The sequence below is a fragment of the Rhagoletis pomonella genome, unplaced genomic scaffold (assembly GCF_013731165.1).
Source record: "Rhagoletis pomonella isolate Grant_MI unplaced genomic scaffold, Rhpom_1.0 Rhpom_scaffold_00010, whole genome shotgun sequence".
Taxonomy (NCBI): domain Eukaryota; kingdom Metazoa; phylum Arthropoda; class Insecta; order Diptera; family Tephritidae; genus Rhagoletis; species Rhagoletis pomonella.
Window position 1 is genome coordinate 4,936,695 of NW_023458564.1, and position 21,948 is coordinate 4,958,642.

A 21,948-nucleotide genomic window follows, 5' to 3' on the forward strand; every position below is an offset into this window, starting at 1 on the left:
ATAAGTACATACATACATGTAAACATACTCGTCTCCGCTCTCACTGAGTTATTCAAATACCGAATTTCTAACTTCGTGCAAAAAACTACACAAATTAATTCTGCAATATTTCGTCAAAACTCTTTTAATTGGAATCTTTAGAAAAAAAATGGTGGTTTGCAGTTTTGTACCTCAAAATTGAGTATAATAACGTGCTGCTCATTTGCTTTTCGTTTTAAAAAATGGTCGAACATACTTACTTTGTATGAAAAAGATACGTAAGTTTTTGTAGAAAAAATTAGCAAAATTATCTTTTGTCCCGTATTCGGCTCCCATAAATATGGTCACCGTACTTATAGGGTATCATTGCAAACAACGATACCCAGTAAATATTTCACGAGTGCGTAAATTGTAAATAGAAAAAACCTTTCTAGACGGCAAGCATCCATCTTGGGTAAGCCTTTTAGAGATGCCTTGCTGAACAGTCATTGCTTTGATCCAAGAAAGTATCACTTTGGGTTGGCAACGCTGTTTTAACTTGGATTAAAATAAAGGATATGTTTGAAGAGGGTTGCCGATGTTTTAAAACAAAATATTTGTAATGCCGAGCGAACTTGTGCGTAAGGGTAAATTAACTTTTTCCGCATAACGGTTGTTTGTAGCGGCCCAACGGAATCGAGATATGTAGATATAGCAAATACAAATGTACATATATTTAAAACGAAATGCTCAGAATGAAAAGGTAATCGATGAAGCCATGTCTATCTGTCCGTCCTTCCATCCGTCTGTGCAACAATGTCTGAAATTTACTTTTTAAAAATAATTTAATTCAAATGTGTACCGCAGACAAAACATAACCGTCAATGGCGAGCGCTACCTCACAATGATACCGGACTTTTTGTTGCCTGAAATGGAAGCCCTTGATCCCGAGATCCAGTTCTGTTTAAAGAGCTTTACTTAAAATTAAAAAAACTAAGGTCTAAATGTATCACCCCGTATGAGGAAGAAAAGACCGTTCCCAAAAAAAAATGTCAAAAATTAATGGTAATTGGTAGCAACTTCAAACTTACATGCTCCTATACTAAAATTCAATGGGCTAAAAAAACAACGTATCCGAAATATTTCAGAAAAATCTGCTCAAAAAGTTGCAATCACATTGCTGGTAATCTGGTGGGTAGCTAGGGGTGGTTACCGATAGCGAGTGAATTCACTAGTGCCTCATTGGTGCGCGGTACAAGAGAGTATGCATAAATTTCTACCCTTCGCCTTCGGTCTTTATCTGATATGATCTAACGAGGAGGCCATGCAGTATTGTGGATGAACTCATAAAGCTTCATTCTGGATGTCTGTGCCATCTCGGGCCTTACCTTGAGTGTGTTTCATCTCATAAAACACGCAGCTTTTAATTCTAAAAGTGTTACTGTGTAATGAGTTTCAGATATAATCATTATCTCAATATTTAGGCGATCCAAAAAGATGCTTTGTTGAACTCGACCAAAATCGCTCAGGCTACAGCGCAAAATAAGAAGAAGAAGAACAAAACAAAAGTTTCTCACTCAAGTTAAAGTTGAATAAATTATAAAAGTCGGGGTTGCACCATAAAATTATTCAAAGTAGCTATCTAGCTGCTATCAGGAGAAAAAGAGGGTTGTGACAGAGGAATAATTTTTCAGGAATTCGCCGTATGCAGGATTTTGCACAGTAGAAGCTCTTCTCTGGACGGTGTTCTTCTTGCGATTTGATTTCCTAGCCATTTAATTGCTCTCTTAGCTTTGGCTTCCCTTATCTATCATCCACTGAGATCTCCTTAAGACCGTTCGCTTTTATTCATAGCGAAATATTTCCGGTGAAATTATTTATTTACATTTTTGCTATACACGTTTGTAAGCACTACGTTAATTTATGCTAGTTGTTTTTTTTTTTTAAATTTCGGTTTGATGGTATAGCATTTTTGTGTTCCTTTTTATTATAGATTACTGAGGAGGATATTGAAAAGTCTTTTGGTGGAGGATCCAGTCGTGCCTACTATTCCAGCGTTTACAGTTCAAGCACAAACGCTTATATGTTAATGTACCGACAAATTGATCCGCAGCGCAACGAGCGAGCCACCAAAGCTACTGATTTTCCCGAGCATATTAACCATTTGATGCCGAAACTGCATCAGGAAGAAGAAACACGAGTAACACGCAGCTCTGGTCGCCACGGAGTTGTCGTCTCTGATTTATCGGTGCAAGAATTGGTGAAACCACGAGTAAATTTCTATAACCCTGAATTGAAAAAGATGAAATCAACACGAGTTTACGTAAGTAACTTTAATGTGAACTCGGTTCTGGAGTCGGCCTATCAATTGTTAAATATAGAGCAATTTGCACCTTTGTCGCGTTGCCGTCTCGTAGTATACGATGATATGGGCGAACAGATTTGCCAATCTCTGGAACATATTATCGATCCATCACTTACAGAATTACGTCGGCAAACAGATGGGCCACTGGAATTTTTGCTGGAGACAAAAGTGGAAGGCCAGGAGTTCGAGGTTTACAAACCAGGTGGTGTAACTTGGAATGTATACATAGTGAATGTTTGGAAAATGCACCTGGATGGCCCTCATCTTGTCTATGCGCCCACAAGAGAAGCCAACTCGGCACTTTTGCACTCGATTGCGGTACGCCTTAATTTAAACGAGAACCAATTGTTATTGGCCACAGTGAAGACTGACGCCTTTGTAGCGCTAGACTCTGCGCCACCTAACAGTGATACGGCGGAGGGAATGCAGCAACAAGTTATAACACAAGAAGACTTGCAAGAAATCGCACAAGAGCAGTTTAGGGGTTTAACATATATTTTCCTTAACGTGCCCAATACCGACCCGACCACCTTGGAAATCTTGGGCATACCAACGTTGGAGACTCCTACAATCGAGGTACTTCAATAGTTAAGCTTTCATATTTTAGTTGAGTAAAGAGGTAAGTCAGGAAATAGTAAAAAAAAATATTTATCTTAAAGGTCAGCGCTGATGTTGTTGATGCAGTGCAAATGAACTCAAATGTCATGCATGCAATTAATCCATCCATTGGAGAAAACACGTCCACTCTTTCGCAAAAGAACTGTCATCCCACTGGCAGCGCACGCGAATCGCCACTCCCTCCCGTCACCTGCCCGTTGACTGGCCAAGAATCCAACTCTGAAGACAGCAGTTTGAGTGACGGCGACCGTACACTTGTCGAATCGATGCACAATCGGTACGGTGGCGACAGTCAAATTTCGTCAACCAGTCACTCGCCTTATTTATCCAGCCCCGAGGATGATGCTTACAATAAAGCTAATTCGCTAAAACGCATTCACGACCTCTTTCAAATGGCACCCGATCACACAATGGACAGTAGTTCTCAATCGCGCAGCAACAGCGCGCCACAATTTTTCTATGCGGAAAAACTCAATGCAGTCGATCCCAGCACAATCTCATCAACTATCCACAGCAGTAGCACAAATGATCCCAACGAGGAGTTGGCGCGTAAACCAACACATTCGTATAAAATCATAGTGGATCCGCATATGAAAATGTCCACATTTACGCGACATGTTGAATCTCTGATCGGTGTACCATCGAACTATTTTAAGCTGCAACACAAATACGAGGTCATCGACCTGATGTCGACAGTGCTTTTCGTTAGTATGGGTGAAACGTTGAGCATTGAACTGGGGAAAGTGCTGCAACCGGACGAGCACAAGGCGAAGATCTCATTTATGCGCCTGTCTGAGTTGGATAATGATACCGGCAAATTGCCCTGCATATGTGAATGGGTGTACAAAGCTAGCATGACGGTGGGTGAGGCGAAAAAGGAACTGATAGCGAAGTTGCATCGCATTGACGCAAAATACAAATCGTTGTCATTAAGCAATTGTCGTCTATGGCTGAAAGGTGGACGCAACCCAATAAAAATTATGAGTGATGATGAAACATTGGGTACCGATCTGCGCTCATCGGTGGCAGCGGAGGTAAGTAATGTAGCCTCATATTTAATGTTTACCTTATTCCTTAATTCATTTTTTATATACAGTTCCTCGTGCAAGAGTGTGAAGATGGTGTGAATCCGCAGGTTGGTGAAGATAGTCTTACCATTTTCGTACGGCGCTGGTATGCGGATAAGCTGCAGTTGGAAAAATTCCAGGAAATCACTTTAGAAAGTAAAAATAATATAAATCATAAATAATTTGAAGGCTCAAACATTTATCTTCCTTTTTTTTTGTAGAGAATAGTGAAATAAGAGAGGAGTTGGCCAAAATTACTGACATACGACAAGAACATATAGCGTATAGTAAGGTAAGTAAAGACATTTAATATAAAAAGTGCATTTAATCTTTATCGCTCTAAAATCGTTTATATTTTTACATAGATAAATGGTTCTTTTCCGTGTACAAGCATTTCTCTGTTGAGTATCAACAGCACGCTTAGTTGGTTTTCGATACCCGCCACATTGGACAAGTATCCACTAACCACAACAGTCAATGGAAATGTTTATTTTTACAAGTAAGAATAGAAAATTCATCTTAGTTCGTTTGCCTTTTTAGCTCATTGTAAAAATTCGTATTTTCACTCGTTGCAGAGATGTTACCAAAGCACCCAAGGAGCCAACAACTGAAGAACGGCGCGAATTGAGCGCTCGCGAGAAGCTGCGTCTTGATCGCCTGGGTTGCATGTCAACGTCGCTTTACTCGCCGCGGCGTGAGCGCGCCCTCAAAATATATCTTGACTCGCCACAATCGAACAACAACAGTAGTACAACGACATCGTCTTCGTCCGGATCAGCAGTAGTAGGAGCGTCAAGATCGGCAGAGGATTAACAGATATAGGACAGAAAGTACTTATAATAATGACAACAACACATCTTCCGGGTATATTCAATTCGTGGTATATTTAGTGGCTGCATTAACAGTTCGGCTATAGTATGGGTGATGGTTTCTGACCATATTTGCGCGAGGGCCCTTCAAAGGAGTTGAAAGGCCCCGATAATGCATATTATTATTGAGTAATGTGAGGACTGATGCAAACAACTGCCGACAAGTGAATGATCAACATCACCATTGTTGGCACTTAAGAAAAAGTGATAACGCGATTTTCTTTGAATCTTTTTCTGCAGTTAAAAAATTTATTCATTTATTTTCATCAACAAATAAAATAAGATACTGAAATTATATCATAAAGAATCTTAAAAACAAGCTTCATGCATAACTAAACAAAGTTCTTTGTTTTAAATTTTTTCTGATTAACGCATGAGTCCAAAGGGGGGAATAGTCGCTTTTCTGGGTATGCATTTACAGTTGCACGGCGTTACTCAACTCCGATTTTCCTGCCCTCGTTCGCACATTCTGGGCAACGTGAGCAACGCATATGCGAGATGCGGTAACAAATTCGAATGCGGCCTTGGGTCAACGCAGAAAGGGAGGGAGTTTCGTTAAGGTCACTCCGACTTATTCGGCTAAAAAGCTCACTGAAGTCAGCAGCACCTTTTCACCAGTAGGAGCGGCGTTTGTTTGGAGAAAGTGCACCGTTATATTAACGCGTATTCGCGCAACGTAAACACCAATGAAAAGACCAGAAAAAACCTCGGATAATTACCTACCTCAACGCTGACAAAAGAAACAAGGACTATGCTTTACGGATATGCACGTTCCGATGACAATCGGGTCTACGTAACCGGAACGACCCATATTTATATCAAAAACCCTTCGGGGAATTTGTATGCTGTTATAACGACTAAGGATATGCTCCTGCAATGTAGGTCTGTCTATGGGGAAGGCGCCTCTATGAAACTGCTGGATTTTCCAGATGTCTGGAATGATGAACGTGGTCATAGACAGGTTGAGGACCTACCGCAGGACCCAAGTTTTTCAGCATCAGCATGCATATTCCGTCGGGTCCTATAGCTTTGGAGGCTTTCGATTCTTGTTTTAACTTCACCGCTTGCGAAAGCAAGAGGGGCACTTGTTATTGGCAGTTCGGGCAGCCTTCTAGTCACTCGACGTTTGGCTGGAGGATGCAACGTAAATTGGCGGCTGAAGTAGCTTGCGCATCGCTCAGGGTCCGACGAGGCGCGGTCGCCGAAAAAGATTTTGTCGTGTTGGGCAGTGACCTCACGGTTGACAAAAGCTTGCTCACACCAGGGGTTAAGTTACAAGTCTTCAGATGCTCTTTCCACTTCTTCTGCTCATGTACGTTCACAAGTTACCGAATTTCCGTGTTGAGATCTCTAACGCGAGGATTTTCGCTCACCAGCTAGGACAGCCGCTTCGGCAATGTCTGCTTCGATGAGACGATACTGCACGGTGTGATGCGTGATGAACGCTGGGACACCACCATTATTTCGCTCGTAATCTCGACGGTGCACATTGTAACCGGCGCAATTCAACAGTGTTGAATTATTGTGCATCTACGTCTCTTGGACCGCAGCTATTAATATTCAATACTGACCCATACAGACCGTAATCTCCTCGCCCAATCTCGCGTGGTGCATAGTCCCAAATATATATGCCCTAAACTGACACCAGCCAAGGCAGGTGTTGCAATTGAACGATGTCCCGTTACGGAATATTCTGGTCTGACATACCGAGCAGATTGTTGGAGGAACCAGGAGTTTTGGCGGCGGCGTGTGGTGTGGTCTATTGTGTTGTGTTGTGGTGCAGTCTGTTTGTATTGAGTTGCTCAGGCGGACTCCAGTGTACCGCTGAATTGCCGATGAGTCCTGAGGCCTGATCAAGTTCGAAGATGACTCCACCCACTATAGGAGCTACACTTGACTGATGTGGAATTAGGGTGTTGCACTCTCTGGCACACGCAGCAGGAGTAAATTTCCGGCCTGGGCTTGACTCGATGGCTAAAATCCGAGTCATTCCAGTTCGTATAACCGGCTGTCGTTTTTTTTTTTCTTTTTTAAAAGGGCACGCTGCTAATACAACTCTAATCAAAAAATAATAAATTTTTGCATATCTAAGGGCCGGTTACTCAATGTCTGGTTAACACTAATCTCCGTTTAAACATCATTATCGACGTGTTCGGCTCCATGCATATAACATGGAGTCGGTAACGTCGATAACGATGTTTTACCGGAGATTAGTGTTAACCAGACATTGAGTAACCGGCCCTAAGTCTTTTCGTTTGGCAGTGACAATGCAGAAATGATACCTTCGCTTACAATGATTGAATATAGTAATTTTCTTCACAGGTGGCAACCTTGCTCAAAAAAAAAATTTTTGCTTATCTAGGGCCAATCGCTTTCATTTAACACCTACTTTTTTTCTAATCCAACGAACGGTGCGGACCTTATAATTTCTTAGACAGGTGGCTACCCTATAGAAATTCTATATACCAAAGGCCACTCTCCTATCGATACAGAATATATCAGAGAAAATCTCGTCCAAATACGTTCAGTAGTTTTCGAGATTAGTCTCGACTTTCCTTTATACTCGGATCTATTCTGCGTTGGTTACAAAAATTTTGTTACAAGTAAATAAAATTCCTGGTAAATTTTAAACCTCTCGCATTCTGCGCACTGTTAAATTTTGTTACCTTCTCTGGTTATATATATAATATACATATAATCGGCCTGTTACAATTTTATTAAATGTATACATATATATATACATATAAATATATATATAGATATAAATGTGTTTATATGTATGTAAGTCCCTGGTTTTTAGAATCTCAAGAATTTCTAACGCCCTGTGCTGCCACATTAACATTTTTGGCGGCAAAAGTATTTACAAGGAATGTTATGTAATTACAACAACATTCTCTGGTATTTCAGTCAAGTTAAAAACCAGCTCAACATAATGCTTAGGGCGGCATCTGTACGGACGGCGATGTTTGTTTATTTATAACAGTTAATTTGTGATAAACTGTTAATGCACAGAGTGGTCCAAATGAAAATTAATTTAAAAGAGTGGATTCCATTCAACGAACAAAGTTACGAAGCTTATCTACGTACATTAGGGTGGCCCTTAAAAGTAGGAAGCAAATTTTTACATCAGATTTCCTAAGTCCTCAACTCCTACGTCAACTCCTACAGTCGGTAAAAAACATTTTAAGTCATTGGAATTTTTAGGATCTATAAGCTTACACTGAGTTAAAGTAAAAATTTAACAAGTTATAAATCTGCTTACACAAAATCTTATAGAAATCCGAATTAAAAAGCTTGAAATTTTAAAGGTTTTTTTAGTTTTTTATGTTTTGTATAACATTTATAAAAAATTAGTAGACACTAAACAAACAAAAAAATAGTCAAAACTGCTAAAAATGTTGTGTGCTATTATTTTGACCAGTACTTGATTGCTATTCAAGTGGAACCAAGTGTATGCATATAAGTATATATATTTCAGACAAATAAATTAATAAGTTTATTTTATTATTCAACAATTTTTATTGAGCTCGAGGCCGTTTTTTAATGAAAATTTATTGTGGAAAAGCAACAATAATTTGAAAAAATGGCAGAAGTGATAGCTATTTCGTGCTAAGTACGCCTTGTAAATTATCGTTTGCTTTTTTCCACTATTTTCATTTTTGTTATGCCAACACAATCAAGCGCAGCTATTCCGCTGCAATTCACTTGATCATGTGGTTGTTGATTTCCGAAATAGCTATCACTTCTACCATTTTTTCAAATTATTGTTGCTTTTCCACAATAAATTTTCATTTGGCCAAAAAGGCCAAAAAAATAACAAAAACAAATAGTTTATTTTATTATTATAAGAAGTTCTTTTTGATGCATTCAATCTCTTTAATTCACAAAGTACAAAATTTATAAATTTATTAATGATTTAATTTTCAAGCAATTGAGCGTTTCAATTCAATACCTTTCACGACGATAGTAATATCGATACTATCGATTTTTTCAACTATCGTTTCGAAAACTATCGAATGGCGGTACTATCGACAATATCCCAGCTCTAGATGCTACTATAGCCGAAGATATCACATATAAATTTTGGTCCTGATTGGAGAGGGTGTCGCACAGGGGTCAAAGTTCAGAACACCCTGTGAAGATGTCATAACCGACTCCGATCGGGACCAAAATTTATATGTGATATCCTCGACTATAGAAGTATCGATTTTGGGTATTAAATGAAAAAAAAAAATTTAATCAAGATCAAGATCAAGATCAATTTAATATTTAAAAAAAATCAGTTCAATGTAGAATAACATTATTAATAAATTTCAAAGCCTTTTAAAAAAATTCTGAAGAGGAGAAAAACTAAGTACGCAGTTTTACCATAATTTACCCATAGTTTCACGAATATATAAATTTTCTGAGTGCAAAATTTACTGTCGCTCGGTGTAAAAAAATAAAGCATTTTACAGGTACGTGCCTGTAAAAATATAGAAAATATATGACTTCAAATTTGCCCTTTTTTTGATTGCACGCTGACAGACTAAAACAAAGCAGTGTGGAATTATGCGTATTGGGTAGATAACATTCTTAATATAGCTATTTGAAAATGCCAAATACATAAAACACATAAAGTCACTTAACCAATCTCTACCAAATTTAGTACACACAATGCGGCTAACCTTCTTAAATACCGTCTTCTAAATTTTTGAAATCCGACAAAAGCCACGCCCTCTAGAAATATGGCTAAGTTTGAATTTTCGAAAATTACAGTTTTTCACTTATAACTCCTTAAGCATTTACGAAAAATGAGTCTTACAAGAATTTATTGTTTCCTCAATGGATTTCAAACCATTCGATGTATGTATGTATAATTTATGTTTGTGCGTGCAATTTAAAAATTCACATTTTTAACGTTGAATCGTAAGGTTCCGGAAATTTGCCCATATGTATGTATATAGAAAAAGGTTTTTTTCATAACAGCGGTCGTCCCTCGGCAGGCAATGGCAAACCTCTGAGTGTATTTCTACCATGAAAAATAGCTTCTCATAAAAATACAATCGCCGTTAGGAGTCGGCGTAAAGCTGTAGGTCCCTCCGCTTTGTGTGACAACATCAGTCGGAGGAGAAGCTCGGCCAAACACTAACATATGTGTAAGCGCCAATCTATTATTATTATTATTATGTATATTAGACTGCATCACTCCCCATACAAAAACAAAAAAAAAAACCGTACTGTTTTTCCACCGGAATTATAAAATCTATTATATTTTAAGACCTTCACCGAAATATTTCGGAAATATATTAAGATTTACGTGAGCTGGATCGATTTGAAAATACCTCCAAAAATTAAGTTTTTTGTGAATAAAATTTTTGAAGTATTTTTTGCAAAAAAATCACCTTAGGTAACAAAACAGTTTAAGCTTAAAAAATTTGCATACAAATATTGAATAACTGAAAGGTATTTTCTCACCATTTTTATTAATCTGCAAATAAGCTCAATTGAGGCAAGAAAGAGAAAGGTAAGACAAACGAGCCACATTTCATGTTGAATTAAGATGTGTTGGTATTTGATAAAGAAAAAATTGGGACGCGAATGAATTTTTTTGCAAAGAAATAAAAAGGGTGCGAAAATACCTTTCCATTGACATTGATACCTCACAAGTCTATAGCGGTAAAGGTTTGGCCCAGTTTCAAAGTTAAGAAACAGCATCAAAAATCTTATTATTATTATTCTGTTAAAAAAAAATTGTGAATATTTTTATGCAGGTTTTTAAAGCTTGAACCGTTTTGTCATCTGAGGAGATTTTTTCCAAAAAATCCTTTAAGAAACTGTTTTTATTCATAAAAAACTCCATTTTTGGGGGTATTTTCCAATCGGTCCAGCTCACTTATCTAATCCTAATATTTTTCTGAAATATTTTGGTGGACATCTTTAAATATAATAAATTTTTTTTGGTGATGCAGTCCAATGTATATTTGTTTTCCTGCATAAAAAGCCGCATACCAAAGGAATGGAACAGGTATTTATCTATCGAGGAGCACCCGTGCAAAAAAATCTTAATGAAAGTGAAGGTTAAATCCAAACCCCAGCCGTTGACCAATCCCATCTGAAAATATGACAAAACAAGTATGTATGTAGATGCTGTCACAAATTTGCAAAAATATTGCATGAGTAAATAAAACCCAAACATACATAAATATGGTGGAAGAGAAGAGGACATTTAATATGTTGCCTCCAATACATTGTTGAAAAGGCTTTGCGCGTTAAGTTGTATATATGTACTATGTACACACAAGTATATCTTTTTCTGTGCCAAAACTTTCTGATAGTGATTTCTCATGGCTTTATTTGAGATTTTATTACAAATAGTCCTCTATTCAGCAGCAATAGCTTACTTCAATTTGTTGTTTATTTTAAGTTCCAAAGTCATTGTTTATGTATGTACATACATATCGCACACGTTCTTCAAATGTGCATTAATTCAAAATTATGATATTTTGCGCTAAAAATGTGAATCGTCTGCATTCAAGAAAACGCGGAAGCAAAAATTTGTTTTTCGTTGTTCAAAAAATCTACATTATAGTCTCCTTTGCTCTTATGAATTGCATGTATTGAAAACTATCTATCGATCTTTGCATTTTCTGATAAACGTAGAATTTATAGTTAATGCGCTTTCGCAGAAAGTGCGCGTTATGTCCCTTGCGAATTTTTTTTTAATGCTGTCTGTAGTGCAGCTGCTTTGAACTTCCGCCATGTGTTGCTCGACTTTGGTTTTTCCTTTACTCTCTACATTTTTCCTTCTAGTCATTGGCCATTTTTTGCTTTGTCTCAAATAACAGTTAAATTGGTTTAGCAAACCAAATGAAATTTTTTAAATGCCAGCCGATAAATCAGATTTCTTTCATGACTTTTGATCTATGTATGTATGTGGTTGTAAGTGGGATAATTTATGACACTTTTTCATAATATTGCCCACTCATGCTTTTCACATTTCTTATGTACATATGTATACATACTTATTTATGTGAGTGCATTTGTACATACATATGTATACAATGTATACTATACATACTATATCCATGTTTGTGGGCGTATGAGGAACATAGCAAAAGCATTGCATAGTAAACACAAAAGTTGATGTAAATATTTAAGTGTGTTTGTGGTTATAAAATATGATCTTTATATGGGCGACATTCAGTCTTGGCCAACAAATTGTGCAACCAATTTAAGTTTAAATAAGCTCATAAATTTGATTTCAAGATTATTTTAATTAAATTCATGTACATAAGTCTTTTGATTAAATACGCATGCTAGCGTTAAGAATTTAAAAATGCTAAGAACTACTATAACATTTCACTATTTTACTATTTGTATCAATTGCTTTTGTTATTTTCTGGCCTTATAACAATTTATATTGGAAAAAGGAAGTGATTACGTTACATACTACATATCTATTTTGTCTCATAACCAATATACATACATACATATGTACATACATCTGCTTTTGCTTAAGGTTATATTTTTGATTACAGTTTCTTTCTAAATATTGATTTACATACATATATACTAGTAAAAAAACTATTATTAATATAATAATAGATATGTTAGTGTTTGGCCGAGCTTCTCCTTCGATTTGAGGCGTGCGCCTTGATGTTGTCACACAAATCGAAGGGACCTACTAGTTTTACGCCGTCTCCGAACGGCGATTGTATTTTTATGAGAAGCATTGCCTGCCGAGAGGCGACCGCTGTTAAGAAGAAACCTTTTTTCTATATGCGATGTTGCTTTGACCAGGGTTTGAACCCAGGTTATTATTCAAAGTAAAAAAAATAAAAAAATAAAATTTTCCGTATATTCTATACTCTTCCTTCGGTCTTTATTAAGATGAATTAACAATTTATACATCTTTGTAAGAAGGAAGATGTATTCCTTTGAATGACATCTAAAACTTTTTCATCAGGTAAACATATATAAAGTTACGAGTAAGTATAAACTTTAAGTCCAGATTTTTAGCGTCAATTCAAAATTCTGAGCATGCACATTTTTCTGCTTGATTAACCTACCACTTCAGCTATATGAAAATGTATTTTCTCTGTCTTCTTCTTCTTATTTGGCGCTATAACCGCCTAAGCGATTTTGGCCGAATTCAACAAAGCACGCTAGTCGTTGTTTTCTGTGTCAACTAACGCCAATTGGAAATGTCTAGTCAAGCCAAGTCCGATAAGGCCTTTCCATCGCAGTGCGGGGCCTTCCTCTTCCTCTGCTACCGCCAGCGAGTTCCGAGTTGAATAATTTCAGAGCTTGAGCGTCGGTGTCCATTCGAACGACATGGCCAAGCCAGCGGAGCTGCTGTATTTTAATTCGCTGCACTATGTCCATACCGTTGTAAAGCTCATACAGCTCATAGTTCCATCGTCTGCAGTATTCTGACTGTTTGTTTGATGACAGCAGATACATACTTCGTCTTGTTCTCGTTGACCTCCAGACCCATTCGCTTTGCTTCCTTATCCAACTTGGAAAAGGCAGAACAGACTTCTCGGTTCTTGTTATCGATGATGTCGATGTCATCGGCTCTTGTTAAAAATTTTCCTGAGCGGTCCAGTTCTGCAGCTCTTATTATCTACTCCAACATCAGACTAAAGAAATCACATGAAAAGGAGTCGCCCTGTCTGAACCCCCGTTTGGTAGCAAACGGCTCCGAGGGGTCTTTCCCAATTCTGACGGAGCTGGTGGTTTTGCTCAACGTCATTCTGCACAGCCGTATGAGTTTCGAGGGGATGCCAAATTCAGACATCGCGGCGTGACAAAGTGTTATTAATAAGGCTTTACATGTGTGCATGATAAATGAAAAAAAAAACACTAAAAGTGCATTTTCTCAAAAAGGCCTTGGTCGATTATTTTAAAAAATTTGAGAAAAAAGAATTTTTTTTTAACCACTCTTATTTGATACCCATAATAAATGGTTTGATCTAACTTGCACATCAAATTGACTATAACTCTTCTGCGCAGGTAGCAACTTTCATCAAAAATACTTTTGAAACAAATCGTTTTTTAAACCCTTTCCCCACGTCACTGTAATATTTAATTGAACTTACTAAATATTGATTTTAGATTTTGAAAAGGAGGTAACACTCTAAAAAATATTCTATATCTTAATCCACCTATATGTGTGTGTCCAATTTCCTTTGTTGAAGAGATTATATAATGTTGAGTTCCCTGAGGCTGAATGCTGGTTTAATTCCAGCACTGAGCCCGGTATTTGCAATCCTCCAGGCCATGGACTACGTGGTGAAAAATCGGTGGAGGAGAAGGAATTTACGAGTCTGCAGTGACAACCAAGCTGCACTTAAGACATTGCCCAGCCCTCTAATTACTTCCAAACTAGTTCGGCAATGCAAGTGTCGAATAAATGATGTATTTACCGACAACGAGCTTATTTTACTCTGGGTGCCAGGTCACTCGGGAGTACCGGGTAATGAGACATCTGACAATTTGGACAGATTTGGCTCAGACCAGGAATTCCTCGGTTTGCAACCAGTTATAGCACTCCCCACCTTCGGTCATTGAAGATACGATCAGAAACTGGGTGAATACTTCGCTCAGGAATGACTGGGCGGCATCGAAGGGCTGCAGGTGGCCAAAACTCATGTTGCCTTCAATCTGAGAAGAATGTCTACTCTCTGTCTATGTTTACTCTCACTGAGCAGACAGGACTGCAGACAGCTTGTTGGACTGCTGGCTGGTCACTTCACGTGGCACAAACACCTGAGTGTGGTAGGCGTAAATTACAACTCCATTTGCCCATCGTGCCTTTAAGAGGATGAGACGGTGGCACACTTTTTGAGCTTTTGCCCCGGCTTTGCAAGATGTCTTGAGAGACGAACACCTGAGCTTTTTGACACCCGAAAATCTGCTTAGGTTTATTCGTAAATCGCGCAAATTTAAAACGGATTAATAGTGCGAAAAGGTTTAAGTCATTTCTGTTGTATGAGTTCTCACTGAACTGTTCTCTGTCGTTCATTGCCAGACAAAATCTTCAAATAAGATAAGCGCTGCATTGCATATTGCTTTGTGAAATCCAAGCCATGATTCAGTGCTTCATGATGTTTTTTGTACAAAATACCTTCGGCCATGTGATCCTTGTATGTTCTCCATAATTGTAGTGGTTGTGAGAAGGGACACGTGGTTGAAATAATTGCGAACAGTGTACTTATCCGAAAAATAATAGGAAAGATAGATGAGTCGTGAATTGACTTCTTTAAATGATTGTCGTTTTCCAGAAAATGAAGCCCAAGCGTGAATAAAAGCAATCAGCATTGCTCGGACAAACGGCAGGTGATGATATTACAGGTTGTTCCACCACGACTTTGCCTCTCTTTATTCTTTCAAAATTCCTTCGTTTTGCGTTCTAAGTGTAATGTGTTTTATTAAAGAAAGTCAAAGGAAAAAATTTGCATTGTTTTCCTTAAATAAATTTTCACGACGCTTAACGCCTCATGAAAAGTGGACATACGCAAAAGAAATATTTTTCAAAACAATCTTTAAAGTCAATTATCTGGAAAACGGTCAAGTTTTGTACATCATGTCCTAATTAGAATTTACCAAGATAATATGTCCTTAAGTATCTAGGAAGCCTTCCTCCGAAAACCATGTATATTATATCCAAATTTCTTGAAGTATTGACATTATTCCAAGTAAACGGAGCCAGACAAAGTGAATTATCGGAAGCCAGATTCGCTCCATGTGGCCAATGTGGCATTGGGAATTCACCAACAACTTACAGAAACCAAACCAGAAGTACATTGGTTGACGTTCAAAAGCTTATAGCAGTTATGTAAATACTTGAATATGAAGACATACATATGTATGTACATTAGGGTGGTCCAAAATAAGAAAAGTCGGAATTTTAATGCTCTCTCCCCCTAGGATTGTTTTATACGAAAAAATATAGCCATATTTTTTGTTTTGAAAAAAAAAAAAAAAACATATTTACAGGTCGCTCAAAGCGCTCAAAGTTTTTCATTTATTTCGTATGGGGAAAAACAACTTTTCGTAGAAATGGTATAGAGCTCTTGAAAATCAATATTTTTCGATCGAAAAACTCTGGTTCTCTTCAGGAGACTTTCAATATTGATACCCAATTGTTTATTCAACAATTTTTTAACACTAAAATGTTTTAATTTATCCCCCCATTGCATTTTCTGTGGGTCTTGGTAGACCTATAAAATATAGTTACTATGAAAAAATGGCTAATAAATAATTGAGAATTATTATCGGGAATCTCCTGAAGAGAAACAGAGTTTACCGATCGAAAAATATTGATTTTAAAGAATTATATATATACCTACCATTTCTACCAAAAGTTGTTTTTTCCCATATAAAATACATGGGCAACTTTGAGCGACTTCTAAATATTTGTTTATTTCAAAATACAAAAATAGGAATATTTTTTTTTTCGATAAAGAACAACCCTAGGGGGTGAGAGCATAAAAAATCCGACATTAAATCCCCTCCCCACATGCATTTTTGGACCAGTTTAATGCACATACAAACATATACATACATAGATATGCGCGTGTATGTACGTAATTGTGTCAGATTGCCTTGCTTAAGTGGCTCGCTGAATTTGAGTGCAAATCTAAATTCTGTTGCCGTTCAACGTAAATCGCCAAAAACTTTTCATGAAATTTCCTGGCATGTCTGTGCATAAAGAATTGAGTGAAAAAAAGTACACTTTCCCACGATATACAAACTCACGCATATTAGCACATAGATATACTTATATACATACATATAGAGTTCGAAGACAGTCTAAGCTTCTTAACTTAATTTTACCCCTTCGTAACTTACTTCTTTGGTAAACTTAAACCATTGATTTACTTTTTTTTATGCAAGGCTGAAAGTGCTTTATGCTAATTCTGAAAGTCTTCACGTTTCTCTTTAAATTCACGTTAAGTTAAACACGAATAAATTTTCTTCAAAAACATGTAAGAAAATGGGTTAAAGTTTCCTTTAAGAATGTATGCACATTTTAATTTTCTTATTAGTGCTAACATCACTTGAGTGGCTGAGCAGATTCTTCTATTTTCAACTGCTTAACAATTAACTTGTATGCATAACGCTCAATGCGACTCGCAGTATCTCCAATTGAAAATAAAAGAAGTTTTTACAGGACGGCATTTTTTGAAAAATTTTTCTAATAAAATTAAGAAGTTCCTGGTATTAAGTGTACAGTTATGGCGGCCGCTGTGGTGTAGTGGTAAGCAGTGCGTGCTACCACTCCGCACGGCCTGGGTTCAAGTCCTGGTCAAAGCAACATCGCAAAAAAAAAAAATAGAAAAAAGTTTTTTTCTTAACAGCGGTCGCCACTCGGCAGGCAATGGCAAACCTCCGAGTGTATTTCTGCCATGTCGGCAGTCGGCGTAAAACTGTAGATCTCTCCCCTTTGTGTGACGACATCAAGGCGCACGCCCCAAATCGGAGAAGAAGCTCGGCTAAATACTAACATGTTGTGTAAGCGCCAATCTATTCATATTATTATTATGTATACAGTTGTACACTATGTAAATCCAAATTTCTTACTTTGTACAAAAATTCAAAAAAGTTCTAGTATGAAAGAAAGTAATAGCACCGTCGTAAAAAAAAAGGAACAGTCCAGCGCCTTCGTCTTGGTCTGCAGGCTGTATCGGAGATACAGCCGCTATATTTAAACGTAGAATACGTGGTATGGTTAAGAGCATATCCAAGTCAAAAACGAAATCACACACTAAGAAAAAAAGGGTTTTTCCAAAATTTTACAAATTTACATACTTCTAAGTGAAAAGAACTCAATGAGAATATAAGCGAAAGCCCTATTTTTATTTTTATTTTATACCATTGTTTTTTTCTACAGCTTACTGAGATTTAAAGATTTGAAATTTTGAACAGAAAAGATATTTATTGAAAAAAAATATCGATATCAAAATCGATAAAAATATCGATAACAAAATCGATAAATAATCTATAATAAAATCGATCATTATATCGATAAGTTCCGAAAGTATCGATAACAAAATCGATAAAAATATCGATAACAAAACCGATAACAAAATCGATAAAAATATCGATCATTATAGCGATAAGTGAAAATATCGATAGCAAAATAAATAACAAAATCGATCATTATATCGATAAGTTCTGAAAATATCGATAACAAAATCTATAAAAATATCGATAACAAAATCGTTAGCAAAATCGATAACAAAATCGATAAAAATATCGATAACAAAACCTATAAAAATATCGATAACAAAATCGATAAAAATATCGATAACAAAATCGATAATAAAATCGATAACAAAATCGATAATAAAGAGATAACAAATGCGATAAAAATATCGATTATTATATCGATAAGTTCCAAAAATATCGATAGCAAAATCAATAACAATATCGATAAAAATTTCGATAACAAAATCGATAAAAAAACCAACAAAATATCGATTATATCGATAAGTCCCGAGAATCCCTAAAATCCCGAAATAGTTCCGAGATTGAGTCTCTGTGCCTTTATCTATATCCTTTTCTCTACAACTACCTTTATTTTAATCTTTCTTCCTCTATCTTCATCTATACTTTTATCGGTATCCTCATCCGCATCTTTTTCTTTATATTTATCTTTGTTTTTATTTTTATGTTTATCATATTCTTCATATACATAATCCCCTTCACCTTTGCACTTATACATATAAGTAAAGTGTTTAAATTTACCTTGGTCTTCATGTTTGCCTTTATCTTTACTCAACTTTGTTTTTGTGTTTATTTTTACCTTGGCCTTTATCCTTTTCTTTATCTATGTACGTCCTCACCTTTACTTTTATTCTTGGATTTGACTTTTTCTAAATGTTGTTTCACTTCGAAAAGTCTTCGCGTATTATGCATACATGTGTTCATATATGTATGTACATATATAATATGTATGTACATATGTATGTATAGACATACATAGATTACTAAAAATAGAAACAGATCCACATTAACTGCAATCAACATATGTACGTATGTATGTATTTACACATGTACACACGCTGCGAGTAGGTTATAAATAGCGCGCCTCTGTTTATCAAAAGCCAACATATGCACGTGTTTGCAAAATGATGACGAGGTGATTTTGTATGGAAAATCATTTATGCCCATATATTTGAATAAAATAAACATATATAGAAGATATCAACCAATACTTCCCATATACCAAACGAAAGGAAAACTCTTGAATTTTTGATTAAAGAAAACAAAAACAAAATAATTCGAGCGGTTTTCGAGCATTTTGGTAATGAAAAAAATTTGCAAATTTTTTCCACAATTTTTTGCCTTAAAATGCTCAATATTTGTTAAATTTATATAAAATTTGTACCCGATAATATTTCTACTGCTCCAAAGAACCTATATCCCGAAAATGAAAGTTATATATGCCAACAATAAGTTGCTAGAGCACTTTAAAGGCTCAAAATTGACCCCAAAATAAGGCAATGTTTACCGTTGTTTTTACGACAGAAACCGAATTGGTTATTTACAAAAATGAATCTGTCGACAGGTTTGGAATTTTATCTTTGAAACGCCACACTTTTCTTTGAAATCGCTTTATTAGTTCTCGTGCAATAAGCGTTTTTGTGAAGCTCTAAAAATTACAACTACAACATTTGAACATAGCCCCCATACCTTAAGGTAAGACGTATTCTACGTCAAAAAAAATAAAATAAATGCGAATTTTTAGCCTATTGAAGCTCTGAACACATCGAGAACGACATCACCACACGACACGACATTAAGGTTTTATCTGCATAATGTAAACGCCTTGTCGACGGTGAAATGGTTTTTTTGAACGCGGAAGCGACATATGAATTTGTTTGAGTTTGACATAAAAGAAGGGGAAAAATCCTATCTGTCGATAGAAAAATAGAAATAGATCCAATCTGGCCACAGCTACATTTTTGGCTAGTCGCGGTGTTGCCGTGTCATCGCCAAAATAATTATCTACATAAGAGTACGCCGCTGTGGTGTAGTGGTAAGCAGTGCGCGCTTTCACTCATCAGCACCTGGGTTCAGGCCCTGGTCAAAGCAACATCGCAAAAAATTTAGAAAAAAGGTTTTTCTTAACAGCGGTCGTTCCTCTACAGGCAATGGCAAACATATGATTGAAGTTAATGTGGATTTGCGTCTCCATTGCTAAGTATTAATATTTTGCAATTCATATTGATTTATTAAATTCAATTCAATACAGTCAAAATGAATATTTCATGTAACGTTTTTAACTTGAATGTGATCTTAATAATATCACGTATTCTTCGTTTAAGTTTAGCGGCTGTGGCTCCGACACATCCCGCAGGTCAAGACGAAGGCCCTGGACTGATCCTTTTTTTATGTGTTTGAGTGGGTTCCTGTATAATTTAGGTCCTCAACTTAAATAGCCAATCGGCGCTGGTGTTGAGTTATTACTAAAAAACGTATTTATTATCCAATTTGGTTCATATTCGAGATATATATTGGTAAAGCAAGGGGCAATACTATTGCAAAAAAGAGCTGCAAGGTGGCGCTGGTGTCGAGTTATTGGTAAAAATCGTCAAGTGAAGTCATTCGGAGGCACCAAAGATCAAAGCCAATTTACAATTCTAAGATATTTAAGATATTTCGTTTGAAATAAGTATATTTCTGGATTTCTGTGGGCCAACGATATTCCCGATTTTTAAATCGCCACCAACCAATTTAAATTCTTACAGCCGTAATATACAGATTCAAGGACGATTCACCATCGAATCGGATCATTGCTGCCGCGAGAATTTCTTCACGTGCATAATGTTTTCATTAGGTTATTTAAGACGGCAATGGAGGATATTCCTTCTGACGACCCCAAAACCAAACGTGAACGTGAATTGTTGGTGAAAACGTTGGACCAAACGTTTCAATAAAAAAAATTTTGGGCGGGACGAAGTTCGAAGTTTGAATAATCATAATTTTTTACAATCTATGTACATGTATAGCTTTTAGAAAAAAAAATTTCTATGTGGTTATTTTTACTTATTTAAAATATTCTATTTAAAAAAGAAGATTACGAGTACAATGTCTATTTATATTCTATGATTTTTGTTTCAGGAGCATTTTTAAAATTTATCTGCCCTTCACACACATTTTTTGAGAACAAAATTTTGGTTTAAAGCAGTAACCGTAACGGATAGGATCTTTGTAATAATAATTAGAGTTTAAACTTAAAATTGGATATCTATTTTTTTTCAATAAAATTTAGGCGTTATTTTTGGATTTTTACTTTTTCGGTCATATTGTAACCATTATTTTCAGATTTGATTTTTAATATCATAAACAATTTAAATCAGTCATAAAAATGATAGAAAATTTAGAAATCCAAAGTAATGATTATTTATGATGGGAGAAATAAAAATATAAATTTAACGTTCAAAAAAATAAAAATATAAAAATAACGATTTCGCAATGATCCTAAAATAAAGTTCACTGCATTAAAGGGCAGATAAGCCTACTTTACGAAGTAAGGAAATTTACCATCAAAAATATTGGATGTAAAAATTCGAAAAAAATCAAACTAAGCTATGGGTTATGTAGTACCCAACCATATCAGTTAAGTTACTTTTTTTATACCACATCAATGTACTCGACATTTGGTATATTTACCGGTTCAAATCTTGTCACCTGACCTGATATAACTAATATCCCTTCACAAATATTCAGGATTACAACTTTCAAAGACTATTATGATTGATTTGTTTTCAGCTTCTGAACCCACGCAAACCACGAAACCCTGACAGGCACACACTCGCACATATCAATTAACCAAATAGGCAAAGTGCAATTTCAAATAGGATGTTTGTACATACTTATAACAGCTTACCGTTTGTGCTTAAATACATATACATTTCCAAACGTGACAATTGTATTATTCCCCGAATTGAAATTGCCATAACGCTCACAAATCAACCTACATTCAAATGTCGCTGCGAACTACTTTGGCAAGGTGCCTTAATGTCGTAGGATGGCAATGGCAGCAACAGCAGCAAAACAATTTGTAAATCACCAA

At 36.2% G+C, this 21,948-nt stretch overlaps 1 protein-coding gene across 2 annotated transcripts in view; it reads left to right on the forward strand.

Annotated features, from left to right (window-relative positions):
• The window catches only part of LOC118745957 (ubiquitin carboxyl-terminal hydrolase 47-like), a 48,859-nt gene extending 43,641 nt beyond the window's left edge, over positions 1 to 5,218 (forward strand). Inside the window, exons 5-10 of one of the 2 annotated variants that reach the window (XM_036479637.1) lie at positions 1,952 to 2,899; positions 2,983 to 3,975; positions 4,038 to 4,164; positions 4,230 to 4,300; positions 4,374 to 4,507; positions 4,584 to 5,218. In XM_036479637.1, coding sequence (XP_036335530.1) covers positions 1,952 to 2,899; positions 2,983 to 3,975; positions 4,038 to 4,164; positions 4,230 to 4,300; positions 4,374 to 4,507; positions 4,584 to 4,821 — 2,511 coding nt within the window. In that variant the 3' untranslated portion in view covers positions 4,822 to 5,218. The remainder of the gene's footprint in view (positions 1 to 1,951; positions 2,900 to 2,982; positions 3,976 to 4,037; positions 4,165 to 4,229; positions 4,301 to 4,373; positions 4,508 to 4,583) is intronic. The other variant, XM_036479638.1, reaches the window with a different exon arrangement.
• The last annotated feature ends 16,730 nt before the right edge of the window (positions 5,219 to 21,948 follow it).